At 30.8% G+C, this 23,613-nt stretch overlaps 3 protein-coding genes and 3 long non-coding RNA genes across 6 annotated transcripts in view; 1 reads left to right on the top strand and 5 right to left on the bottom strand.

Annotated features, from left to right (window-relative positions):
• LOC111713688 (transient receptor potential cation channel protein painless) overlaps window positions 1–23,613 on the top strand; it is a 40,539-nt gene that overhangs the window by 350 nt on the left and 16,576 nt on the right. The window contains exons 2-4 of the mRNA XM_023488624.1: window positions 1,130–1,246; window positions 1,380–1,553; window positions 1,940–2,000. Coding sequence (XP_023344392.1) covers window positions 1,130–1,246; window positions 1,380–1,553; window positions 1,940–2,000 — 352 coding nt within the window. The remainder of the gene's footprint in view (window positions 1–1,129; window positions 1,247–1,379; window positions 1,554–1,939; window positions 2,001–23,613) is intronic.
• On the bottom strand, window positions 2,232–8,497 carry LOC111713690 (uncharacterized). Its single transcript, XM_023488626.1, has 14 exons — window positions 8,321–8,497; window positions 7,482–7,549; window positions 5,700–5,791; window positions 5,133–5,215; window positions 4,840–4,914; window positions 4,478–4,553; window positions 4,387–4,416; window positions 4,063–4,140; window positions 3,966–4,005; window positions 3,819–3,844; window positions 3,503–3,555; window positions 3,111–3,164; window positions 2,572–2,586; window positions 2,232–2,409 (listed from the first exon to the last, which is right to left on the bottom strand). Exons 3-14 carry the CDS (start codon window positions 5,748–5,750, stop codon window positions 2,316–2,318), a joined length of 675 nt encoding a protein of 224 aa, XP_023344394.1. The 5' UTR covers window positions 5,751–5,791; window positions 7,482–7,549; window positions 8,321–8,497; the 3' UTR covers window positions 2,232–2,315.
• On the bottom strand, window positions 8,899–9,781 carry LOC111713693 (uncharacterized). Its single transcript, XR_002767769.1, has 3 exons — window positions 9,411–9,781; window positions 9,003–9,034; window positions 8,899–8,944 (listed from the first exon to the last, which is right to left on the bottom strand). It is a non-coding gene; the product is annotated as an uncharacterized LOC111713693 (long non-coding RNA).
• On the bottom strand, window positions 10,636–12,872 carry LOC111713691 (uncharacterized). The gene is made up of 3 exons (XR_002767767.1): window positions 12,794–12,872; window positions 12,057–12,114; window positions 10,636–10,705 (listed from the first exon to the last, which is right to left on the bottom strand). It is a non-coding gene; the product is annotated as an uncharacterized LOC111713691 (long non-coding RNA).
• Window positions 12,921–13,954, bottom strand: LOC111713692 (uncharacterized). Its single transcript, XR_002767768.1, has 3 exons — window positions 13,906–13,954; window positions 13,396–13,450; window positions 12,921–13,339 (listed from the first exon to the last, which is right to left on the bottom strand). It is a non-coding gene; the product is annotated as an uncharacterized LOC111713692 (long non-coding RNA).
• Window positions 18,226–23,584, bottom strand: LOC111713689 (uncharacterized). The gene is made up of 12 exons (XM_023488625.1): window positions 23,487–23,584; window positions 22,923–23,013; window positions 21,893–21,976; window positions 21,362–21,412; window positions 20,916–21,000; window positions 20,819–20,856; window positions 20,685–20,747; window positions 19,479–19,532; window positions 19,174–19,213; window positions 19,059–19,119; window positions 18,809–18,900; window positions 18,226–18,309 (listed from the first exon to the last, which is right to left on the bottom strand). Exons 1-12 carry the CDS (start codon window positions 23,522–23,524, stop codon window positions 18,260–18,262), a joined length of 747 nt encoding a protein of 248 aa, XP_023344393.1. The 5' UTR covers window positions 23,525–23,584; the 3' UTR covers window positions 18,226–18,259.

Below are 23,613 nucleotides of genomic sequence, written 5' to 3'. Positions count from 1 at the left end.
ATCTGGTTCTCATTATATATATATTTGGCTCGTCTGTTTCTTGGTTTGTTTGTTATGTTTTGTCCAAAAAACGTAAACACGACTCATCCGATATTAGGCCCAAGTTTTTGTTAGTAACTCAATGAAAGACTTATGGCCGGTCAGATTTTAAAAAAGTTGCCTGAACATTTTTAAGTTGTTATTAAAAAAAAATCAAAATACTTGCAGATGCAGATAGACCATCCCAGTAAACCAGAAACCTAATAATTTATATTTTGATCAAACGTTCAATTTTATTAAACAAAATCAAAGGTTGGAGTTTTAACATTTTTTTTTGTTTTAAATATGATCCTTTCTGTATATTAACTGTATATCAATGTATCCTGAAGCTGTATCCTAAGAGTATTCTAACTGTATCCAAACTGTATCCTAACTAAATCCTATTTGTATCCTAACTGTATCCTAACTGTATCTTAACTGTATCCTAACTGTATCCTAGCTGTATCCTAACTGTATCCTAACTGTATCCTAGCTGTAACCTAACTATATCCTAACTGTATCCTAACTGTATCCTAGCTGTATCCTAACTGTATCCTAGCTGTATCCTAACTGTATTCTAACTGTATCCTAACTGTATCCTAGCTGTAGCCTAGCTGTATCCTAACTGTATCCTAACTGTATCCTAGCTGTAACCTAACTGTATCTTAACTGTATCCTAGCTGTATCCTAACTGTATCCTAACTGTATCCTAACTGTATCCTAGCTGTATTCTAGCTGTATCCTAACTGTATCCTAACTGTATCCTAGCTGTATCCTAGCTGTAACCTAACTGTATCCTAACTGTATCCTAGCTGTATTTTTACTGTATCCAGGAGAAGCTGTCTAACTGTATACTATCTGTAACCTAACTGCATACTAACTAAATCTTCATTGTATTTTAAGTTTATCCAGGAGAATATTTTTAACTATATTCTAACTGCATCCTAACTGTATCCAGAAGAATCTGTCTAACCGTATTCTAACTGTATCCAGGAGAATCTGACTAACTTTATCCTTACTGTATCCTAACTGTATTCTAACTGTATCCAGGATAACTGTATTCTAGCTGTATCCAGGAGAATCTGTCTAACTGTATCTTAACTGTATTCAGGAGAATCTGTCTAACTGTATCCTAAGTGGAGATCTAACGACGTTCTCCTGTATCCTGGCTGATATTGCACCACTAGACGATCACCACCAACTCTCTCTATCAGATGACGAGAAGAAGGTGATTACAGAATTGTTACTATTCACTTCATTCATCAAGAATTTACCATGTTATCCTTTAAACCTTCAGGAGACATCTTTGTTTTTATTTCAACTTTATTTTTATTTCTATTATTTTTCAATATTTTTTACAGGTGTATCCACTCCCTGAAGAGCATTGGATAAATCAACCTTTAATCTCCGATAATCCGAACCTAGCGCAGCAGCTCCTTCTCCAGGTCTCGGTACAGCAGGGAGCGGTAGAGTTCACCCAGCTCCTGGTCCGAGCAGGAGCTAGAGCAAACATGTACAATGATGAAACTAACCAGGATTGTCTAAACTTAGTTCCCATTTCAAAAAGATATCTTTCACTATTGGATTTTAGAATTTTTGTTTTAAAGTGTAATTTCCAGTGTCCCTTAATGCAAAGATAGAAATCCCCAATTTACAAGGGTACCCTTGAAACTTTTATCAGATCGATGATGTGGAAGATATGGTCGGGTTTTTCTAAGGCCTTAAATACGATAATTGCTAAATGTTTTCATGCTGTAGAAATGCGGCAGTTACTTTTATAGAGAAACCTCAACTGAAATTTTTTTAATAATGTTAAAATAGAGAACTAATTCATTCATGATCAGACAAATCTTTTAATGGTACTCTTGTGAATCAGGCGTCCCTTCACCCCAAGAAAATTCTAATATTTAGATATTATTAGGCTGTAATACACACAGCAGTTCTCAGTCAACATGGAGAAGATCATTTAACAGCCCTACTCAGTAAGTAAATTATTTGAATCCAGGTTTAATCTGTGACGTGTAAAATTATTTAAAAACGTCAAATCATCAAAACATTATGCATCAAGGGACCGCTGAACTACATACCGGGGATTCAAATACTTTTGGTTATCCACCACGATCTCTAGTTGCGCTCAAAAGTTTTCCAAGGTCTAGGGAATCGTCCCCCCCTAGCTCCCTTATACCTCCACTGTTTCCACATAATTATTTCAATACTTTTGATACTTTATTAAAGCCGTCTTTTTAAAAATCACTAAATTTCAAAACCAATAAAATACTAAAATATTTCGCATTTAACTAGTTGGGGGGCAGATCATCAAAGATCTCATTCGTAATAGAACCATCTTTTTTTAATTCTTCGATAACCCTACGCAAACTCTCAGGCTCATTCCTAAACACATATTTTTTATAATAAAACAATCACAAACCATATGATTTTTAAGTATGCTTAAAATAAGTATATAATACCGTTTTCTTTAATTACTACTAATATTTCCGATTGCAGCTTTGCGTAAAGATTTATTAGCTAGAAAATCCTTTAAGAATATCTTACCCTACAATCATGTTCCTGAAACAGTAAGTTTAAGTACAATATATTTAGTGTTAGAAAACATTGTTGACCTCTAAATTGTCATCGGCCTCGACCAAGTAAAATTTCCCTCGAAAATTAGAAAAGAAATGAGTTTTTGCCACTAACTCTACATTCTTATTCCCTATATTTTTGCAACCTTTGATATTTCAAACAAATTATAAATTTAAAATATCAAAGGTTTACACCAAGATATGTTTTAAAGCTTGTTGCAAATACTCCGTTCCCTAATCTCGCGAAAAAATCTCACCCTCTGTATTGGCCGTACATTAACCATAACATAGAGAAATAGTCATACCATAATTAATGATTTTTTCACTTTTATCTCTCTTTAAAAAGGTATTTTAATTCTAGAACTGAAAAGTTTTACACACATTACATGGAGTATTTTTATTAATCTTATCCCTGAAGATTCAAAACAAATGAAAGTTGGAATTTTGAAAAATTCTCCATTTTTTGGTTGGGAACATTTTTATGACTGCGCAAATAATCATAAAACTTACTTCATGCGATCGTTTTTCATATAGCTTATCCTTATTTTTCCTTCCTCATTTTTCCTATAGTTTAACTCATAAATATTAATAAAAAAACTTTAAACGATTTTATGCCTGACGCTGAAAAATTGTAGGAATTTTTTTATTTTACCACAGTTTCTTTTCTAGGTGATTTTTTTCATTTTCATTTAACGATAAAGAAATGCTTTAACTGGATAATTATTGATATTTCATTAAACTATTAATGCCAACTGACAACTATGAAAAGGCTGTTGCGACTAAAAGTTCACGGCGACACAATTCACAATTTAATTTGAGTTTTGGCATGTTTTTGCTTTATAAAATTTAGATTTATAAATAATAATTTATTAAATAATTAAATAATGGGTAGAGTTAAATTCCTGACAAGATATGAACCTTGTGTATTGAAGGATAGTACGTAGGAGGCCCTGGACTAGAGAAAAAAAAGATTCGAATTAATCAATAACGAGGAAGAAATTCTCGTTTTTCTAGGCTTGAAAGTGTTTTAATTCTTATAATTACTACATTTTCCTCCAGCTAATACTCAAGTCACTGTTGTGAAGAAACCACAGAAAATAATCATTTAAAAAATCATAAACATTTATATTTTATTCAGACCTAATCAGACAAAGGTGTTAAGGGTACGGTCACTATTTTTTTAAATGGGAAAACTTTCCATCCAATCTTTTGTATTACCTTTGAAATTATTGGAATGTTGCATTCTGAAATATTATTAAAAATTATTAAGAAAATATTTTACAAGTTATTCTTTAAATATCCGAAATAAGACATTATTAAAAATTATTAAGAAAATATTTTACAAGTTATTCTTTAAATATCTACCTTTTCTCACGAAGGGAGTCATGTATTGAATGTGATTTCTCTAAATAAAATTATAACAATAAAAAATTCAAAATCCTTTAATTATAAATATTCTAACCTGTATGTTTGTAATCAAATCAGTCAGAGATGATTCCTCCCAATTGAGAAAATTATACTTTCCATTTTCATAATTTATCTTAAAGAAATTGAGTTTTTGCCACAAACTTAAATTTACTATATCCTACGTCTTTGCAACCTGATGTTGTAAAAATAAATATTTTTTAACTTAGAGTATTTGATTTAACAGTTTGAAATATCAAAGGTTTACAACATTGGGTTGAAGCATAAAGGGATAAAAAAATCAAAGTTTGTTGCAAAGACTTAAGCCATTTACAAATAATCTAGATATTGTGTTAAAATAATTTTATCGTCACCACATTACCTTAAAATTATTAATTGTCCCTGTCTCAGTCTAAAGTAAAATAAATTTTAAAAAATTATTTAATTTTAAATTAAAAGTAAAAAAATAAAACCTTGACTGCCAATCTATATTCCTTGTCTTGGTTTAGTCTGATTAGGTAGGTTCCGGGGGGTTCATTGCTTAACAACCTTCAAACACAGATTTCTTTATATAAACTACCTTCTCCTCTTAACTTTAATACATTCTAACTTCTCCTCTTAATTTTAATACATTCTACCTTCTCCTCTTAACTTTAATACATTCTACCTTCTCCTTTTGACTTTAATACATCCTACCTTCTCCTCTTAACTTTAATACATCCTACCTTCTCTTCTTATCTTTAATACATTCAACCTTCTCCTCTTAACTTTAATACATCCTACCTTCTCTTCTTATCTTTAATACATTATACCTTCTCCTCCCATCTATTCTTACCGTTTGCTTTCATTTTTATCCATTTCTCCTACAAACTCTGTCAAGTTCCAAGGTTCCATTTCCATTTCTTTAACTCTTAAAAAAGTACCTTTTCTCTTCTATATGGTTGTTGTATTGATTTTGATATTTTAAATATTTTGTAAGGACTTTTAAGAAGATTTTTAAAAAATTTTATTTTAAAACCAGACAGAACAGAGAACTTTTAAATGAAAAGATTAAGTTAAACTCTTTCTTGCTGTATTTTTGAGGAGAAATATTGGTGAAATGAGAGTAAAAAGGTTTCAATTGTCTACCTTTTCTCATTTTTAACTTTTCTTTGTGCATCTGCAGATAAAACTCCTCGACCAAGAAAAAGCTCTTCCTGAGAATCTTTGGCCTAGAACCAAACAATTTCCATATGATTAATTATGTATTTTTTATTTAAGAAATATTAAAATCTTCAAGGTTGTAAAGAAGTTATTAAGTCAACCTTCATCTATATTCTATAATCCATCCATTCAAATTTATCTTTTTCTCAAACCTGTTAAACCCGAGGGAGAAATTTTCGCCTAGCTTGTCCAGTGGAAAAGCTTTAGAGCTAATAAAATCTTAAATTTGGGAAGTCAATCCATTATTAAGGTACGTCCAACCAATGAGAAAGGCGGAACATTTGATGAATTGTAACAACCAATAAGAGCCCTTTGAATTGAAAACCGACCAAAGGTCTGGCTTCTAATTGGTTGACCATTTTCATAAAGAGCTCTTATCGATTGAATCCGAACTAATTGAAATAAATAAAGGACCATTCTGCGCCTAAGGGTTCAAGCTAAGCCATAAAATCTTAGAATTAAAGCACTAAAAGTTCCGCCCTTTTATCTCACCTGACAAGCCTGGATTAGATTACTTAATGTGCTCTTCTCAGCTTTTATCATTCCATTTCTCTTCAATGCTATGCACTTAAACTCATCTTCTTCTAAACATTTTTTGGTTAAAGGAATTATAGACATAATTTTAGGAGAGCCTCCGTTTAGAATGTGTGTCAGATTTACAATGGTACCCTTTAAACCTTTATCTCATCATCGACAATGAATCCAGGAAAATTTGATCGTGTACACTGTTCTCAGTACAATACAGTGTACATAGTACATAGTACAGTGTACAATCCGTGCAAATTACTGAAGGAACTGAAGTTTCAGTACGGATAAGTACGCACAAATATATCTGTCGTCAATTATCAGACAAAGGTCTATATGGTACCGTTGTGAATCGAACACACCACTAGGTCTAAAGTCACTTCAAAGTTAAAGAAAAAAAGACTTAAAAATTTGAAATGCTATGTGACAAAGGAATTGAGTCTTTGCCTTGCATGCTCTGATTTTCTACTTTCTATATCTTTGGAGCCAAATGTCGTAGACCTGAGATGTTTCAAACTATGAATTCTGTTAGATCAGATAACATAGATTTGAAATATCAAAGGTTTACACCATCAGGTTGCAAAGATATTAGAAAATTGGATTTTGTGGGAAAACTCAGTTTATTTCTGAGAGACAGTTCTGGAAAGAACAATTTTCTACTTTTAAAAACAGCTTTACTGCCTAGCGTTGCTCTTTTAGGCCTAGCTGAAACCTAGATATAAAGTGACATTTAAACATTTCCATTATCTTAGGAACTTCTCTCTCCGGAGTTTGTCTTCCCGATATGTTCTTGATCACTTGATCCCAATATGTTCTTGATCACTTGACCCCGACAATGTTCTTGATCACTTGATCCCAATATGTTCTTGATCACTTGATCCCGACAATGTTCTTGATCCCTTGATCCCGACAATGTTCTTGATCACTTGATCCCGACAATGTTCTTGATCACTTGATCCCGATAATGTTCTTGATCCCTTGATCCCGACAATGTTCTTGATCACTTGATCCCGACAATGTTCTTGATCACTTGATCCTGACAATTTTCTTGATCACTTGATCCCGACAATGTTCTTGATCCTTTGATCCCGACAATGTTCAAATCACTTGATCCCGACAATGTTCTTGATCCCTTGATCCCGACAATGTTCAAATCACTTGATCCCGACAATGTTCAAATCACTTGATCCCGACAATGTTCTTGATCACTTGATCCCGACAATGTTCAAATCACTTGATCCCGACAATGTTATTGATCACTTGATCCCGACAATGTTCAAATCACTTGATCCCGACAATGTTATTGATCCCTTGATCCAGACAATGTTCTTGATCACTTGATCCTGACAATGTTATTGATCACTTGATCCCGACAATGTTCTTGATACCTTGATCCCGACAATGTTCAAATCAATTGATCCCGACAATGTTCTTGATCCCTTGATCCCGACAATGTTCTTGATCACTTGATCCCGACAATGTTCAAATCACTTGATCCCGACAATGTTCTTGATCACTTGATCCCGACAATGTTCTTGATCACTTGATTCCGACAATGTGCTTGATCACTTGATCCCGACAATGTTCTTGATCACTTGATCCCGACAATGTTCAAATCACTTGATCCCGACAATGTTATTGATCACTTGATCCCGGCAAAAAATATAAAATATCGATCCACCATGTTTTAAACAATCTAAGCGAACATTGTATAATCTATATTAGTTTGGAAGCAAACTAGATGGATACCTATAGAATATTTTTCTATATTGCTTCCATTCCACTTATACAAATGTAGTTTATCATCTCTCTCCACACTAAATAAAATATTCTAAGGTTTATCTAATCTTACCGTCCGAAAAAATTCCTGGAAACAGATTAATCAATTTATGTCATATTAGCAATTGTATTTTAGTTAAAAATCTGGGTTTCTTATTTTGTAAACATAAATTTATTACAATTTTGAAAAAGGTGAGATATAATAAAACGTTCTTACTTTTTCTAAAACTTAAAACAAATTAATCCTCTAAAATATCTAACAATCCCTTTAAAGATTTAACAATCTATTTAAAAATTTAACAATCTATTTAAAAGTCTAATGAACTTTTTAAAGATTTAACGAACCGTTTAAAGAACTAACAATACCTTTAAAGATTTAACAATCTATTTAAAAATCTAATGAACTTTTTAAAGATTTAACGAACCGTTTAAAGAACAGACAATCCCTTTAAATATCAAACAATCCTATTAAAGATCTAACGATCCATATAAAGAGATATTAATCCCTTTAAATATCTGAAAATCCCTTTCAATATCTAAAGATCCTCTTTAAAGTTCTAACAATCTAATTATGGATCAAATAATCCACTAAAAGAAATAAAAATCTCTTTAAGGATTTAATAATACATTTAAAGATCCAACAATCCCTCTAAAGATCTAACAATCTATGTAAAGATTTCACAATCCCTTTAAAGATCTAATGATTCTTTTAAAGACCAAACAACCCCTTTTAAAGCCCAAACAATCCCTTTTAAAGACCAAACAATCCATTTAAAAATAAAAAAATCCCTTTTAAGACCTAACAATACCTTTCAAGTGGAAAAAATCCGTTTAAAGGTCTAACAATTGTTTTTAAGATCTCAGACGATCCTTTTAACAATCTAACAATCCCTGTAAAGATTTAACGATCCTTTTAAAGATCTAAAAATCAATTTAAACATTTATCAATCTTATAAATGATCCAAAGATCTGAAAATTCCTTTAAAGTTCGTTACACAAACCACAAAAGAAAAGTTCCATTTTCTTTCCCCGAAAGATGCAATCTTCTTTCATCCTGAAATATGGCCGGGTTAATTTCTCAATAAAAAATTTAAATATTTTTATTTTTTATTAGATATATAATTTTATTATAATGTATTAATTTTATATTTTATATGGATAGGGAATTCAAATTATTTTATTTTAAATTATAAAATGTTTTCTCAATATTAAATAAATTAGAGATAATTATTGAAATCAATTTGAATGTTCTTTATTATAATTATCAAATGCAAAATTATTTCAATAATATAATTATTTTCTTTCTTAGAAATGAATATTTCCTTCTAACATCAAGTTCCAAAAAAAATCCAAATTTAACTAACATTAGTCAACGGTGGGTGGCAGAAGTCCTCCCAAATACCCAGATCTATTCCAGTTATATTATTTGTGTCCTAAACATTCAGAAATTATTTTTGACCATTTTGAAAGAAAAACTTTGATAATTTTAACCTGGGGTTCGGATTCTGCAATCTGTGCGGATTCTGAAAATAGTTTTTACAGTGAACAGAAGATCTATCGTTTGCAGCAGAATTCATGATTGAAATATTAAATATTTGATCAATGTTATGCTGCAGCTGGTTCTAAAAATGTATTATTCGTTTTTAAATCCAATTGTAGCAACTTAACGTTAAGTTCTTAAATTGAACGGAAAGGATAATAGAGAGAATGTATATCAGCTGTCCGGGAGAATGGAAAGGATGATAAAGAAAATATATCAGCTGACCTGGAGAATGGAAAGGATGATAAAGAGAATATATATCAGCTGACCTGGAGAATGGAAAGGATGATAAAGAGAGAATATATATGAGCTGACCTGGAGAATGGAAAGGATTATAAAGAGAATGTGAATCAGCTGACCTGGAGAATGGAAAGGATGATAGAGAGAATGTATATCAGCTGACCGGGAGAATGGAAAGGATGATAAAGAAAATTTATATCAGCTTACCTGGAGAATGGATAGGATGATATAGAGAGAATGTATATCAGCTGACCTGGAGAATGGAAAGGATGATAAAGAGAATATATATCAGCTGATCTGGAGAATATATGTCTGCTGACCTGGAGAATGGAAAGGATGATAAAGAGAATATATATCAGCTGACCTGGAGAATGGAAAGGATGATAAAGAGAATGTATATCAGCTTACATGGAGAATGGAAAAGATGATAAAGAGAATATATATCAGCTGACCTGGAGAATGGAAAGGATGATAAAGAGAATATATATCAGCTGACCTGGAGAATGGAAAGGATGATAGAGAGAATATATATCTCTAGTTTTTTCAATCATTTCCAATAGATCAGTACTAGCTATTCCCTTCTCCAGGTATAGCCAGGTGGACCCTTTTAACTAAAAAGACAAGGGGAGTCACAAAAAAAATCAAAAATTTGTTAAAATATTTTTAATTGTGATCTGTTTTGGTTTAAGAATAAATCCTTGAGTTGGAATAAAAACTAACCTCAACTTCTTCAATGACATAATGGTTAAATTTCTGAAAAAATCATTAAATATTTTTTTCAAACATTTCATTTTCTATTTTTTTTATGGAAGAACTTACCTCTTTGGTTTTGACAGAAATAGTTGATTTTCCGTTTTTATTTAACCGCAGTAGAAAAGTGTTTGTTTTCTTTTCCTAGATTATTGTTGCTAAATAACTGAACACTGGCCACAAACTCTAATCTTATAATTCCTGTATCTTTGCAACTTGATGACATAAAACTTAATTTTTTGACTATTTGAAATCAAAGTTCTACCATATCAGAGCCCGCAATTTTAAAAATTCGGGAAAAGAAGGCTCGAGATTAAGCTGGGATTTAAGTTGCGACTAATTTTTCAGAGAGTTGGGTTTATTAAAACTGTTTAAGATTGTATTTGATGGATTTTTATGGTTGAAATTGGAGTTCTGGAGTTGAAAAGAATCGACTCAACAATATGACTAATTTTCCACTAAATCCAACCAAGGTCAGTCAGGATGCAAAAATATAGAGGAAAGTTAGAATATTTGTGGTGAGTGATCAGTTCTTTTTCTAAAATATTTTTACCTAAATATTGGAAAGAGAAGGGCAAGTTCTGATTTGTCTAACCTTTAGAAGTTTCTCGAATCCTTGTCTTGTAAGGTTTAAGTCTCTACAGTCAAATTGACTGATATCCTTCTGAAAATTATAATTTCAAAGTTCTTTAAGGGAAAATATTTTCAAGTGACCTTTCATACAAAGATGGCAATACCAAAGGATTTAATGCAAGGAAAGTTATTTCAGAGATGTACGCACCTTTTGTACTGCACTGTACTGTCACTGGGCGGTAATGTAAACACAAGACGGATGTCGAAGCCTGACATGGGATCCATCTTTCACATAAATAATCAATGAAATGTTCTGGTCATAGGAAACTATTATGTGAATTATCAAAATTATCAAAATTCAATGCTTTTAACCTCCTCGGATACTAAACGAACATTGTTGCATCTATTGTTTACAAATTCCGCCCAGAGAGAACTGGTTTCAATAAGTACGCAGAGTATACGCAACTGCAATTAACTTTCCTTGCATTACCACCTTGGGTAAAATGTGTATTTTACTCAACCATGAAAAAATTACCTTACCAATTCAGGATATTTTATTTAGTTTGGGGCATGTTTGTGTAGGAAAAATCTTAAATTTATATTTCAGGGGCAAATTTGATTTTTTTGGGGGGCAATTTTCAGTTAGGGGAAAACTTAAATTTTTGTTTTAGGGGGCTTTTTTCAGTTTGGGCAAATTTGTGTATGGGAAATCTTAAATATTTATTGTGAGGGCAATTTTTTTTCTTTAAGGGCATTTCAAAGTATATGAACGGGCTTTTTTTTGTTGGGCGCAAAACTTCTTAATTTTGGAGTAATTACCTTAAAGTTGGGTGTATTTATAAAACATTTGGGAATAAAAATAAATTAAACTTAGGTGCAAATTATAAATATTCGGTGACATTCTAAAAAAGGGGGCAAATTTAAGCCTGGCGGGGCAATTTTAATAAGAATGTGTGAGTATAATTTTAAAAATCCAATTTGGCATTTTTTTTTAAGTTTAGGGACAAAAATAAAAAGAATCTGAGCTTGTATTGAAAATTGTTAAAGTGGAATTTGAGTTTGCTTTAAGAGTTTGGGGCATAAATGAGTGTAGGTTAAGAAAAATTACTGTGGAGGCCTATTTTTTTCTTCAAATTTTCAAGAAAATTAGTTTATTTGGAACAATATAGACCCTTGTTAAGGACTTCTTCCCCCCCCCTAAAGGGGTTGGCAAGCCTTCTTCAGGGGGGGCATATTCCCCTCAATCAGTCTTGGGCCCCCCCCTAGTTGCGCGCCTGAGTATTAGCACATTGCTTTATTTACTGTCAACTGGAAAATTACAGCAAAATTAATTCATGATGTCACTGCTATACGGAAATTGGACATGAACTGGACAAGCATGATAAAGTGCACAACAGTTTTATAAACTTCAACATTGCTTTAATTTATCTAATATATCTTACTATTGGTGGAAGAACGGAGAAAGGAGGCTCATGTGGAGCAACAGGTTTCTGTTCTGTGCTAAATAAAAAAAATATTGAATATTGGAAGAAATATTAAATATTAGAAAAAATATTGAATATTGGAGGAAATATTGAATATTGGAGGAAATATTAAATAAATTGGATTGACATTTTCAACTTTGAATGAAATATCTAAATATCGGATGCAGCACTTAAACATTCCTTAAATATTGGATGAATTAACTAGAATTTTAATTACATATCTACATAATGGATAAAATTTGAAAAAATATGAAAAATTTTATGAATATCTTTAAATTGGAAGAAATATATTTTTTTTGGATTAAAAATCTAATTATTGGATGAAATATCTAAACATTGAATGCAATATCAAAACATTGATTCCAAATATCTAAATATTGGCTGAAATATATAAATATTGAATGAAATATCTAAATATTGAATGAAATATCAAAACATTGATTGCAAATATCTAAATATTGGCTGAAATATCTAAATATTGAATGAAATATCTAAATATTAGATGAAATATCTGAATATTAGCTGAAATATCTAAACATTGTAGTGAAATATCTAAATATTGAATTAAATATCTAAATATTGAATGAAATATCTAAATGTTGAATGAAATATCTAAATATTGGATGAAATATCTAAATATTGGCTAAAATATCTAAATTTTGGATGAAATATCTGAATATTATACAAAATATCACCTCTGGAAGCATTCTAAATGATAAATCTTTTGATGATCTCGACAAAATATTCCAAACTGGATTTTTCCTGGAAATTGTATACTTTAAATTTAATATTTATTTTGATCTATAAATATGACCNCTTAGAGACGGTAATACAACTCAGCTGTGATAGCTTAGAGACGTTGATACATCTCAGCTGTGATAGCTTAGAGACGTTGATACATCTCAGCTGTGATAGCTTAGAGACGTTAATACATCCCAGCTGTGATAGCTTAGAGGCGTTGATACATTTCAGCTGTGATAGCTTAGAGACGTTGATACATTTCAGCTGTGATAGCTTAGAGACGTTAATACATCTCAGCTGTGATAGCTTAGAGACGTTAAAGGCGGCTGCTGAGTGATCAGCTGACTTCAATCTATCACAGTTGAGATCAATTTTAATTATACTCTAAACAAAAAATTGTCCTAATTAAGCCATCTTTCAAAGTTTATTAAAATAATCCGAATACTTTGATGTTTTTCTCTTTTTTCTGATTAACTTCCTCCCAGATTTTTTCCAAAGAACTGAAATAAAAGAAATGATGATATAAAACCAAAAGCAATGGTAGTTTTATATTTACTGTAATAGCTTTTCCACATTTTTCTCACTTCCAGGTTTTTCAGGGAAATTAATTTCTAAAAAATGATTTATTAGAGATTTGTTGCTTGTTGATAGAATATAAACACACACATTTAGGGTGCCAACTTTTTGTAAGCTCAAATTTCTATTCCTTTTTATCCAAGGTAACATGATTTATATCATTCCTAAGATCTAAAAATTATGAACGAACCTTACCATAAAAAAAGGAATTGAGTCTGTGCTAAAACCTCTGATTTTCTAATCCCCATATATTTACAACCCAATGTCGTAGACCTTTGATATTTTAAACTGAATATGAATTCTGTTTCGAATAAATAATCTAAGTTTGAAATATCAAAGCACTTCGACATTGGGTTGTAAAGATATAGGGATTAGAAAATCAGAGGTTTTCGCACAGACTTAATTCCCTTTTGCAGGGTTGCAAACATATAGGAATTGCAAAATCAGGGTTTGTGGAAAAGACTCAATTCCTAAATTTTAAAAATTTTACCTAAACATTCTTCTAAGCGTCCGTTTTGAAAACTTTCAAGTTTAACTCTATTTTGAAGTTATATTTTCTAATCATTAAAGTTTAGCAACAAATATGTTTCTTAATTTGATTTTAAAAAGCTTTGGTTGTGTGAGATAAAATTTTTTTGAAAAGGTGAACTTTCCTGGTTTTCGTATTAGATTGGATTTTTCCTGGCTTTTCAATCTTGTCCAAGTAATAAGCATTCTAGAATTTGTGGTTTTATTAAAATATCTTTATTAGGAAATAATATAGATTTAAAATATTTTTTTTATTTAGTTACAATCTTGTCCAAGTAATAAGCATTCTAGAATTTGTGGTTTTATTAATATATCTTTATTAGGAAATAATATAGATTTTAAAATATTATTTTTTATTTAGTTTTCAATCTTGTCCAAGAAATAAGCATTCTAGAATTTGTGATTTTATTAAAATATCTTTATAGGAAATAATATCGATTTAAAAATATTTTTTTATTTAGTTACAATCTTGTCCAAGTAATAAGCATTCTAGAATTTGTGGTTTTATTAATATGTCTTTATTAGGAAATAATATAGATTTAAAAATATCATTTTTTAACTTTACCTCAAATTCTAGCACTTCTATTGTTCTTTCTGGGAAGAATGATTTCTAGAAAAATAGAAGATTTAATAAGATTTAAAAATTACAAAGTTTTGAAATATAATTAATAATAGATATAAGGTAACCCCCTCGAGACCTCATTTCGCCCCGTTGAAGGGGCATATACGATTCACAACAGTATCCTTTGAACTTTTATAAAAAATGTGGAAGATCTTTTAGTTTTTCTAGCGTTATTCTGGCAATTTACTCCATTGTTTCTACAGCAGAAATCTGCAAGCCACGATTAAAAATTATCAATTTTTAACGAGAGAATAATGGGTATATCATTCATTCTTGACCTACAATTCCTTTGATCAGAAAAAAATTCTGGAAAAATGTTTCTAACTTTAATATATTTGAACTTACATAGTCAATTTGTGTGTGATATTTCATAACAATTATCATCTTCTCAAATATGAGAAGTTTGCATCTAGAAAACTTGTCTGCCCAAATATCTTTAAATTCCACATTATCATACTCCTAAAAATAAGTTAAACTCAAAACCTAGAAAATTGTAAAATAATATTTACGATTGATCATATCACCTCTTTAAGTCTTCCACCGTGCATTATTATCTTCGTATCGAACTTGTAAGTGGGTAGTTTCAACTCATATTTCAGTAATTCAAGAGAACCTGAAATACATTTTTGAGATTATTCAAGATTGATTCAAACCTAGGGGGTCTTAGTTCACAGTTAATTAACGTTAAATTGCCGCTTTATTGACAAACTCTAATTTTCAAATCTTTATATCTTTGAAAGCCAAAGTGGTAACCCCTGTGATATTTAAAACTATGAATTCAGTGAGATCAAAATAATTGAAATGTTTGAAATGTCAAATGCTTACACCATTGCATTGCAAAGATATAGGGATTAAAAAATTTAATTTTGTGATAGACTTAATTCCTTTAACCCGATGTAGCCTAAAGTCAGACCGCGTCAAGATTGTTGCACCAGCTAGCACTGAAAATACAACTGAGCTAGACAAACTATATTGACCCCTGGCAGGGCAGTACAAACTAGAATCGTAAAGGTTGGTTCAGCTCAGGTTAAGTGTGAATTATGTGTGCCAAATTGAATAAGATTTAGAAGGCAACTCCCTGCTTTATTTTAACATGAGGTTGGATCATTATCAATATTATTGACAACTGTAGGTAGATACTTCCTGAACTGCAAAGGTGTCTAGCGCACAGCGAATATTTCGTTGTCTGACTAATCAGTTTACTGGGTTTGGGGTATTGGTATGATAAGCACAAAGTTCACTGGCCATTAAAAGCTCTGCTTTCTCGTTTTAATACTTCAATGATTTAACTCGTCTTACATTATTTGAATGAAACAGTCTTTTTTCTTGAAAAATTCAGCTGACTATCTCTAAGGTTGTTCGAGGTTTGCAGTAGACGAATGAAACTATTATTGACAAAAACCTAACATGCATCTTCACAAAGAATAAGGATTGAATAAGAAATTAACATTACAAAAGTTCTGACCTACGGTGCCTAATTTTGCCTCCACGCAGGCCCACTAGTAGTCCTTTTCTACATCTTTATAAATACATCTTTTTTCATATGTTATTACCTATCTTTTCATTATCCACAGCATACCGTTCCATATGAGAGACAAGATCGAACATTAAATCATACGCTTTTTCAGCTGAATATCTAATTCGTGTCCGTCCCGTGGTTTCCCCCTTTTTCGAGATATCAGCTGAAACATAAAATACAGATCAACGATAGAAAATGTTCCTCTTTCAGTTCTTCGGTCGTAAATTCCAATTAGGTAAAGTCTTTTAATGTCTCAAAAATCGAAATCATGCATGTCGACTGCCGCAGTGTACACTATAACAGGGGGTGTCCCAATAAACATGGGAATTTGGATCATTCGTCTTTTTAAACAATTAGCGTTGTATTGCCTAATTACAAAGGTTTAAAAATTGCGTCTGCAAGGGTATATTTTATGTAAATGGTAATGTTAATCTGCAAACCATTGTATGAAGTTCTTTAACATTTCTGTAAAATAAACAGCAAAGAGGACTATCAAGTACAATGCAGTATGGAATCAAACATAAACAAACTAATTCTTAACTCAAGAAAACGAAACAAATGGATTATAGCTTTCCTAGTAGGCATCACCATACTAAATCAAAAAATCATTTTCAAAGACGATATCAAAATCGTCGACTCTTAATTCCCATGTTTATCGGGACACCCTGTATAAACTGTATTAAAGGTTTACCTAATATTAGTGGAAACCTTGGAATATGCTGAGCTATTGTTTGAACCAGGGTTAAGATACTGCTGATTCTTGAATTATCCCGGAGATGTTTGTACTAAATTTTATTCTTCATTAATTACTAGCTCAAGGCGCTCAAGTGCCCGGTGCTGTTCGTGTTATTAAAAATCCTCCAATTTGTCCGATACTCTGTAGGATAAAAGAAATAACAAATCTATCATATGTAATGAGTAGGTAATTGTAACATTTATTCAAATATCTATACTCAGTGTCAAAAGTAGATGGACGGCTATGGGAAACGTACACTATAATAATGCATATATATTATATATGTATATATTTAAAGCAGAATGAATTAAAATAGGCAATAAGTTAGTTTATAACTTTTTAAAAATGTATCTCTGAAGTTTAACATAATTTCTAAGATATAAAATTGAGGCGTTTTCTGTATTCTTTTAATATTCATTTACAATCCCTTTAAAGGTCTTTAGAATCTGTATGCAATCCCTTTATTGGTCTTTAACTCTTTAAAATACGTATACATACAATCCCTTTAAAATCTGTATAGAATTAATCCTATTTAGGGGTTTAACCTTTTCATCAATTTCTCTCTCCACAGCTACAACTTCGTCTTGGAAATCTTTGCTTTCTTTGAGCTTATCCTGTATTGTGCAAATCACGTTCTGAAAATTTAAAATCTACATTTATTTTAAAAAAAATTTAATTCATATGATATAGTCAGCTGATTTAAAAACAGCTGATTTAAAAAATAGATTTTTAAAATAATCTGATAAGTGAAGGTGTAGCCACTATTTTGAGAAAAATTTTAGTATTTTTTTTTCAGAAACATTTTTGAAGAAAATTCCCAAATCGTCAATATTTTCGGTAATAACGATGTCATCGGCATAAACTTTATGGACATTACATCATAAACTGCTTGGTTAGTGAATTCTGTTTTTCAGTCAAGGCCGCAGCTTAGAATTTTAGAATTGATTGATATAAACATGTAACCTGTAGTTGACACATGACATCACAATACACTAGAAATTTGTCTTTATATTTATCAAAAATATCAAATAGCTTCTCATACTCAATCTAAATTAAATACTATAGAAGAAATTCAATTATTTTGATGTTAATTGAAAAAGAAATTTCCGAGACAAATTTTTTTTATATTTTTCCTGGTATATTTTTGGTTTAATCATACCACATTTGGACTTAAAGTTTTGAACAAACAAGAATCAGTAAAAAAACAAATTAGATAAAAAATAATAATAAAATAAATCATAAAGCCGTTAAATGTACATTTAAACCAGTTTTAAATGGATATTTATTAACTTGATAAATATTTAAGAAAAATATTTCTTGGTAAACAGGATGAAAATAATCTTGTAATTTTACTCACTTGGATTATTTCAAGCTCAGAATCTAAAAATAGTATATTAATAATTACTGAAAAGGAAACATTAAAATAAATAATTTTTCATTTAGGTTTTATTAGGTAAAAGTAGAGATCGGTGTCCATACAGCAAGGTTCCTTAAATCATAATTTTTATTTTTTTAATGTAAATTTTGGTATTTTTTTCTAAACGATCATAAAGTAATCAAATTTGTTTTTTTGGGACACCCTACACAGTACACAGCATACAATCGTTCATAAAACAAATATAAAAATGATTTTGAACATTAATTTTATGCCTTGAAATATTTTTAACGCCTTTTTAGTAGCAGCGGAATTTTAAATTACTTTTTTGTCCCTTGGGACAATTAAGTAAAATAACATACATCTCTGCGAAGTTTTCGTTAAAAATTTGCACATTTTCATCTCAAAAGACGATAAAATTGTGTACAACTGCTTTTTCGGGAAATAAATCTGTTTACTCGACCACGGTTTCAACTTTGCAAAATTTATCTGAGGAACCTTAGGTCAAGTAAAATCACAAAACTGTAAATAATTAATATATATCTTTAAAATATCATAAATTTTTAAAAACTATGAATTAATTTTAGAATTGTTTTCATTAAAAATAATATACCGAACTCTGCATGAATATTGATAAGTTCTTTAATCCTAAGCGTGGGAAGGAGTTGAGTAATCAGGAGATTACTTGGACTTCTATTCTTCAAACTGGGGTTTAATTCTAATTTGCATATGTACATATTTTACAATAATGCGTACATTTTCCATAGAGTGTACAATTTACTGTACATACTTTCACAGAAAAATATTTAAACTATCCCCTGTAAGCTAATTCCATAATTAGAAGATATGCTAATATAGAATTCCTGACATAAAATTCTTGAATAACTTTCAAGACTTTCTCCAGATTATTTTTGTGAAACCGAGCTGAAAACAATTTTGTTAATAAAACCATTTTTTGTATTTAAAAATTTTACTTACGTAATTCTTCCATCGATTGTGTAAGGGTTTTGCAGGTTTTCTAAATGAAAAAAGAAAAAAGTTAAATAATTTGTAAAGGAATTGAGTCTTTGGAACAAAATCAAATATTTAAACCTCAATATCTTTAGAACCCGATGTTGTAAACCTTTGATATTTCAAACTCAGATTATTTGATCTAACAGAATTCATAGTTTGAAATATCTAAGGTCTGCAACATTTGGTTCCAAAGATATAGTGATTAGAAAATCAGAGTTTGTGGCAAAAACTCAATTCCTTTATTAAGTTTTTTAAAAATATTTGTTCACCTCCTCGTAGTAATTTGAAGCAATATAAAGAAGATATTCACTCTCGTCCGTCTCCTACAAAAACATTTTTCAAAAAACACACAATGTAAGTTTATTTGTAAATAAAGTACCAAGAAAATATTATGAATATGTAAAGTATTCTGAATTGAAAGATTACAACAAGAAATATAAGAGGAACTTCCATAAATTAATGTGTACTGCAGTTTCTGGGTGGAATGTAAACAAAACTTAGCCTGAACAGCACTGCGCGTGTTAACTTTCCTTCCAGAATGGAGTCACGTCTTTGCCACAAACTCTGGTGTTCAAATCCCTATATCTTTGCAACCTAATGTTGTAGACCTTAGATATTTCAATCTATGAATTCTGTTACATCAAAATCTAAGTTTTGAATGTCAAAGGTTTAAAGGAAGTGTTCGCGAACAATGAAATTGGGTATAAGCTGATATCGAATTGAAATAGAATTTTAAGTGGAACCAACCATATTTGAGCCGCGTCTCATATTTAAGCCGCGGCTTAAATTCTTTAAATTCGGTTTCAGATATTAAAATATGTAAATATCGAATCTAATTCGATGCATATTCCTATATAGTTGATATTTCATAATATTTGTATTCTTTTTATATGCGATGTTCTTTAAACGACGATGCATCGAAATGAATTCGACATATGTTGTAATATCTAAATGATTAATTTTAGATTGAATTAAATTAAAATTTATGGATTAGAAATTTGAGTTTGTGGAGAAGACTCAATTCCTTCGTAATATTTATTCCTTAGATTACGCGAGGATTTTTAAAAAATGTGACGTCATTTTATCCTTGAGATGTGAATATATCCCGGAGAGGGGGGCGGTAAAGTATAAAGCACCATTGAATTTGGGGTTTTAGCAATTAAAGAGATTGTAAGCGTAATCTCAAGTGACCTTCCATGCAAAGATGACAATGTCCGATTAACTACGGTAACCTTGAAACCTTAATCTGATCAAAAATGTGGAAGATACCATCGTTTTTCTGTTTGTTCCTGGGTGTAATTCGGGCATTGCCATTTTAGAGGCCGATTTGATTATATCTATTCCCAATTGTCTTATTGTATTTGCTAAACAATCCTAATTCATGATTGGAAATATTTTTCAAGTCAAGTTACCTTAGCTTTGTGATTACAAGTTTGGAGTGGAAATTAATTTTAAAAAATGAAGTTGAAAAGAACCTGGTTTAGTTCCTCCTCTCCTGTTACTCTTTTTTCCGATGACTTTTTTCCAACGGTGAAGTACTAGGATCAAATATTTTTTAATATTTGAATTTTATTAATCTAAACTTGAAAAAAAGAGTCTAAGATCAAACCTGTTTCGGGCTTAACTTGTAGGACAGCTTTGACAGTCCTGAGAAAGAGGTTTTTTTAAAATCTGTTTATTTAATATTAAAAGATGTAAAACTGTACCTTTAAGAACAATGTAAAAATCTGCGTACGACTTGAATACAGACGGTCCATGCTTCTCAAAGATATTAATTATCTTGTAAAATTTCTAAATATGTGAAATCACTGTTAAATTTTAAAAAAGAATTGTATTATAGAAAATATGCATATACAGAGAAACCCAGAAGAGATTAGGTTTAAGTGCAGTTAGGTTTAAGTGCAGTTTGGTTTCAGTGCAGTTTGGTTTAAGTGCAGTTTGGTTTAAGTGTAGTTTGGTTTAAGTGCAGTTTGGTTTAAGTGCAGTTTGATTTAAGTGCAGTTTGATTTAAGTGTCGTGTCAATGTAATTTTAATTTTTTACTTCTGCTTTTCTGTAAGCAAATCAAATCTAAAAAAAATCACCACACTATTTTGTTACGATGTGTTATAAAGTTATATAAAATAATAATGCTATAAATATTTATTTTAAACCTGAACATCGTCAATAAAAAACTTGATGTTTGCTTGCTCCAGAGTTGAAATCTAAACAAAGTTTAAAGGGACTGTATGTAGACGTAATTTCAAGGGACCCTCGATTACTAGAGTGGAATGTAAGATTAACAACGGTACCATTAAAAGTTTTGTCTGATCAAGCATAAATTAGCCATATTTATAATTAAAACTGATTATTTTCAATTGTGGTTTTTTTAGAACAAAAGTGACTTGCGCATTTTTTATGCAGAAAAACAATGTAAGACCGTACGAATTATCATAATTAAACAGTTTTTAAACTAGAAAAACGACGTTATCTTCCACAGGCTGGATAAGATTAAGGTTTCAAGGGTACAGTTGTGAATCGGGCATGTCTTTTTGTTGTAATGGAGGGTAATTTGAAATTTCAACGACAGTTCCTTTTAAGATCTCATCAAACAGCTGAAAAAGATGAATTGAGAAGTTCTTTTTATTTTACCTTGTCATTGGATTCGAAGCTGGATTATTTTAATTTAAAGAAAATATTCTTACATTATTAGTATTGTAGTTTATAGTTTTATCACTAAGTGAATCTTGTTTCTTCCATCTCATTAATCTGCTCAGCAGAACCCCATCCTATCCAATAATTAGAAGATTAATCTGCTCAGCAGAACCTCATCCTATTCATTAATTAGTAGATTAATCTGCTTAGCAGAACACCATCCTATTCATTAAACAGTAGATTAATCTGCTCAGCAGAACACCTATTCATCAAACAGTAGATTAATCTGCTCAGCAGAACCCCATCCTATTCATTAAACAGTAGATTAATATTCTCAGCAGAACCCCATCCTATTAATTAAACAGTAGATTAATCTGCTCAGCAGAACACCATACTATCCATTAAATAGTAGATTAATCTGCTCAGCAGAACACCATCCTATTCATTAAACAGTAGATTAATCTGCTCAGCAAAACACCATACTATCCATTAAATAGTAGATTAATCTGCTCAGCAGAACCCCATACTATCCATTTAACAGTAGATTAAATTTGCTCAGCAGAACACCATCCTATTCATTAAACAATAGATTAATCTGCTCAGCAAAACACCATACTATCCATTAAATAGTAGATTAATCTGCTCAGCAGAACCCCATACTATCCATTAAACAGTAGATTAATCTGCTCAGCCGAAAACCATCCTATTCATTAAACAGTAGATTAATGTGCTCAGCAGAATCCCATCTTATTCATCAAACAGTAGATTAATGTGCTCAGCAGAATCCCATCCTATTCATTAAACAGTAGATTAATCTGCTCAGCAGAATCCCATCTTATCCATTAAACAGTAGATTAATCTGCTCAGCAGAATCCCGTCCCATGTAGAAAATGAAAGGATTTGTAACTGCTTATCTTTATAGAAACATTTAGCATGATTATTGGCATCGTTCTCATGATCTAATGAATAAGTATCAACATATACCCCCTTGTCATTTTTCCCGAATACTCCCTTTAGTGAATAAGTATCAACATATACCCCCTTTTCATTTTTCCAGAATACTCCCTTTAAGATGTTTACCTTTAATAGTTTATACAACTCCCTTTCTTCTTGAACCTTGTCAAGATCATATTTCCAAAACTTCTCATCTCCTGTTGCATGTTTCAGCCATCTTTATACACAATATACAATATACAATATACAATATACAATATACAATATACACAATATACAATATACACAATATACAATATACACAATATACAATATACACATTACACAGAGAACATTTGTGTTAACCATTTTCTTATTGTGAGTCAATCTACATATTTATGTTTAAGAAATTAAGCGTGCATTGTACCCCTATTTCACTTGAAATTTTAAATCCTTACAGTATATCTACAGTTTTGAATTTGTTGATATTCTTAATATTTTTTGGCCAAGCCTTTAGATACGAATGCACATTCTTTTGAACCTTGCAAGGTCCCCCCAAAAATGTTGCTAATTTGCGTAATTACCCTGTGAAAAATGTTGCTAATTTGCGTAATTACCCTGTGAAAAATGTTGCTAATTTGCGTAATTACACTGTGAAAAATGTTGCTAATTTGCGTAATTACACTGTGAAAAATGTCAAAGAAAATAAACCTGAGACATTTTTCCCAATCTTCCTCTTTTCTCGTCATCTTTACACCCTAATATACATTATACAACCAGCTCCTGAACTTTTATCAACTTTAAATCAAAATCTTTATCAAAACTTAGATTTCCGGTT

The sequence above is a fragment of the Eurytemora carolleeae genome, unplaced genomic scaffold (assembly GCF_000591075.1).
Source record: "Eurytemora carolleeae unplaced genomic scaffold, Eaff_2.0 scaffold1464, whole genome shotgun sequence".
NCBI classification, from domain to species: Eukaryota; Metazoa; Arthropoda; class Copepoda; order Calanoida; family Temoridae; genus Eurytemora; species Eurytemora carolleeae.
Note: the sequence above shows the minus strand (reverse complement) of the source record. Positions and strands in the feature narration are given on the sequence as shown.

Bases quoted from the DNA above. Each gene is read 5' to 3' on its own strand.
- LOC111713690 (XM_023488626.1), bottom strand. From the start codon at position 5,750: ATGATAAAAGCTGAGAAGAGCACATTAAGTAATCTAATCCAGGCTTGT. The intron at 3,556-3,818 runs GTAATACAAAAG...TTTTTTCTCTAG, and splicing joins ACATTCCAATAATTTCAAAG to TCCAGGGCCTCCTACGTACT. The intron at 3,165-3,502 runs GAATTTAACTCT...GTTAAACTATAG, and splicing joins CAAGGTTCATATCTTGTCAG to GAAAAATGAGGAAGGAAAAA.
- LOC111713689 (XM_023488625.1), bottom strand. From the start codon at position 23,524: ATGACGAGAAAAGAGGAAGATTGGGAAAAATGTCTCAG. The intron at 23,014-23,486 runs GTTTATTTTCTT...TTGTGTATAAAG, and splicing joins GATTGGGAAAAATGTCTCAG to ATGGCTGAAACATGCAACAG. The intron at 21,001-21,361 runs GTTTAAAATAAA...TCACATATTTAG, and splicing joins TTTTTATTGACGATGTTCAG to AAATTTTACAAGATAATTAA.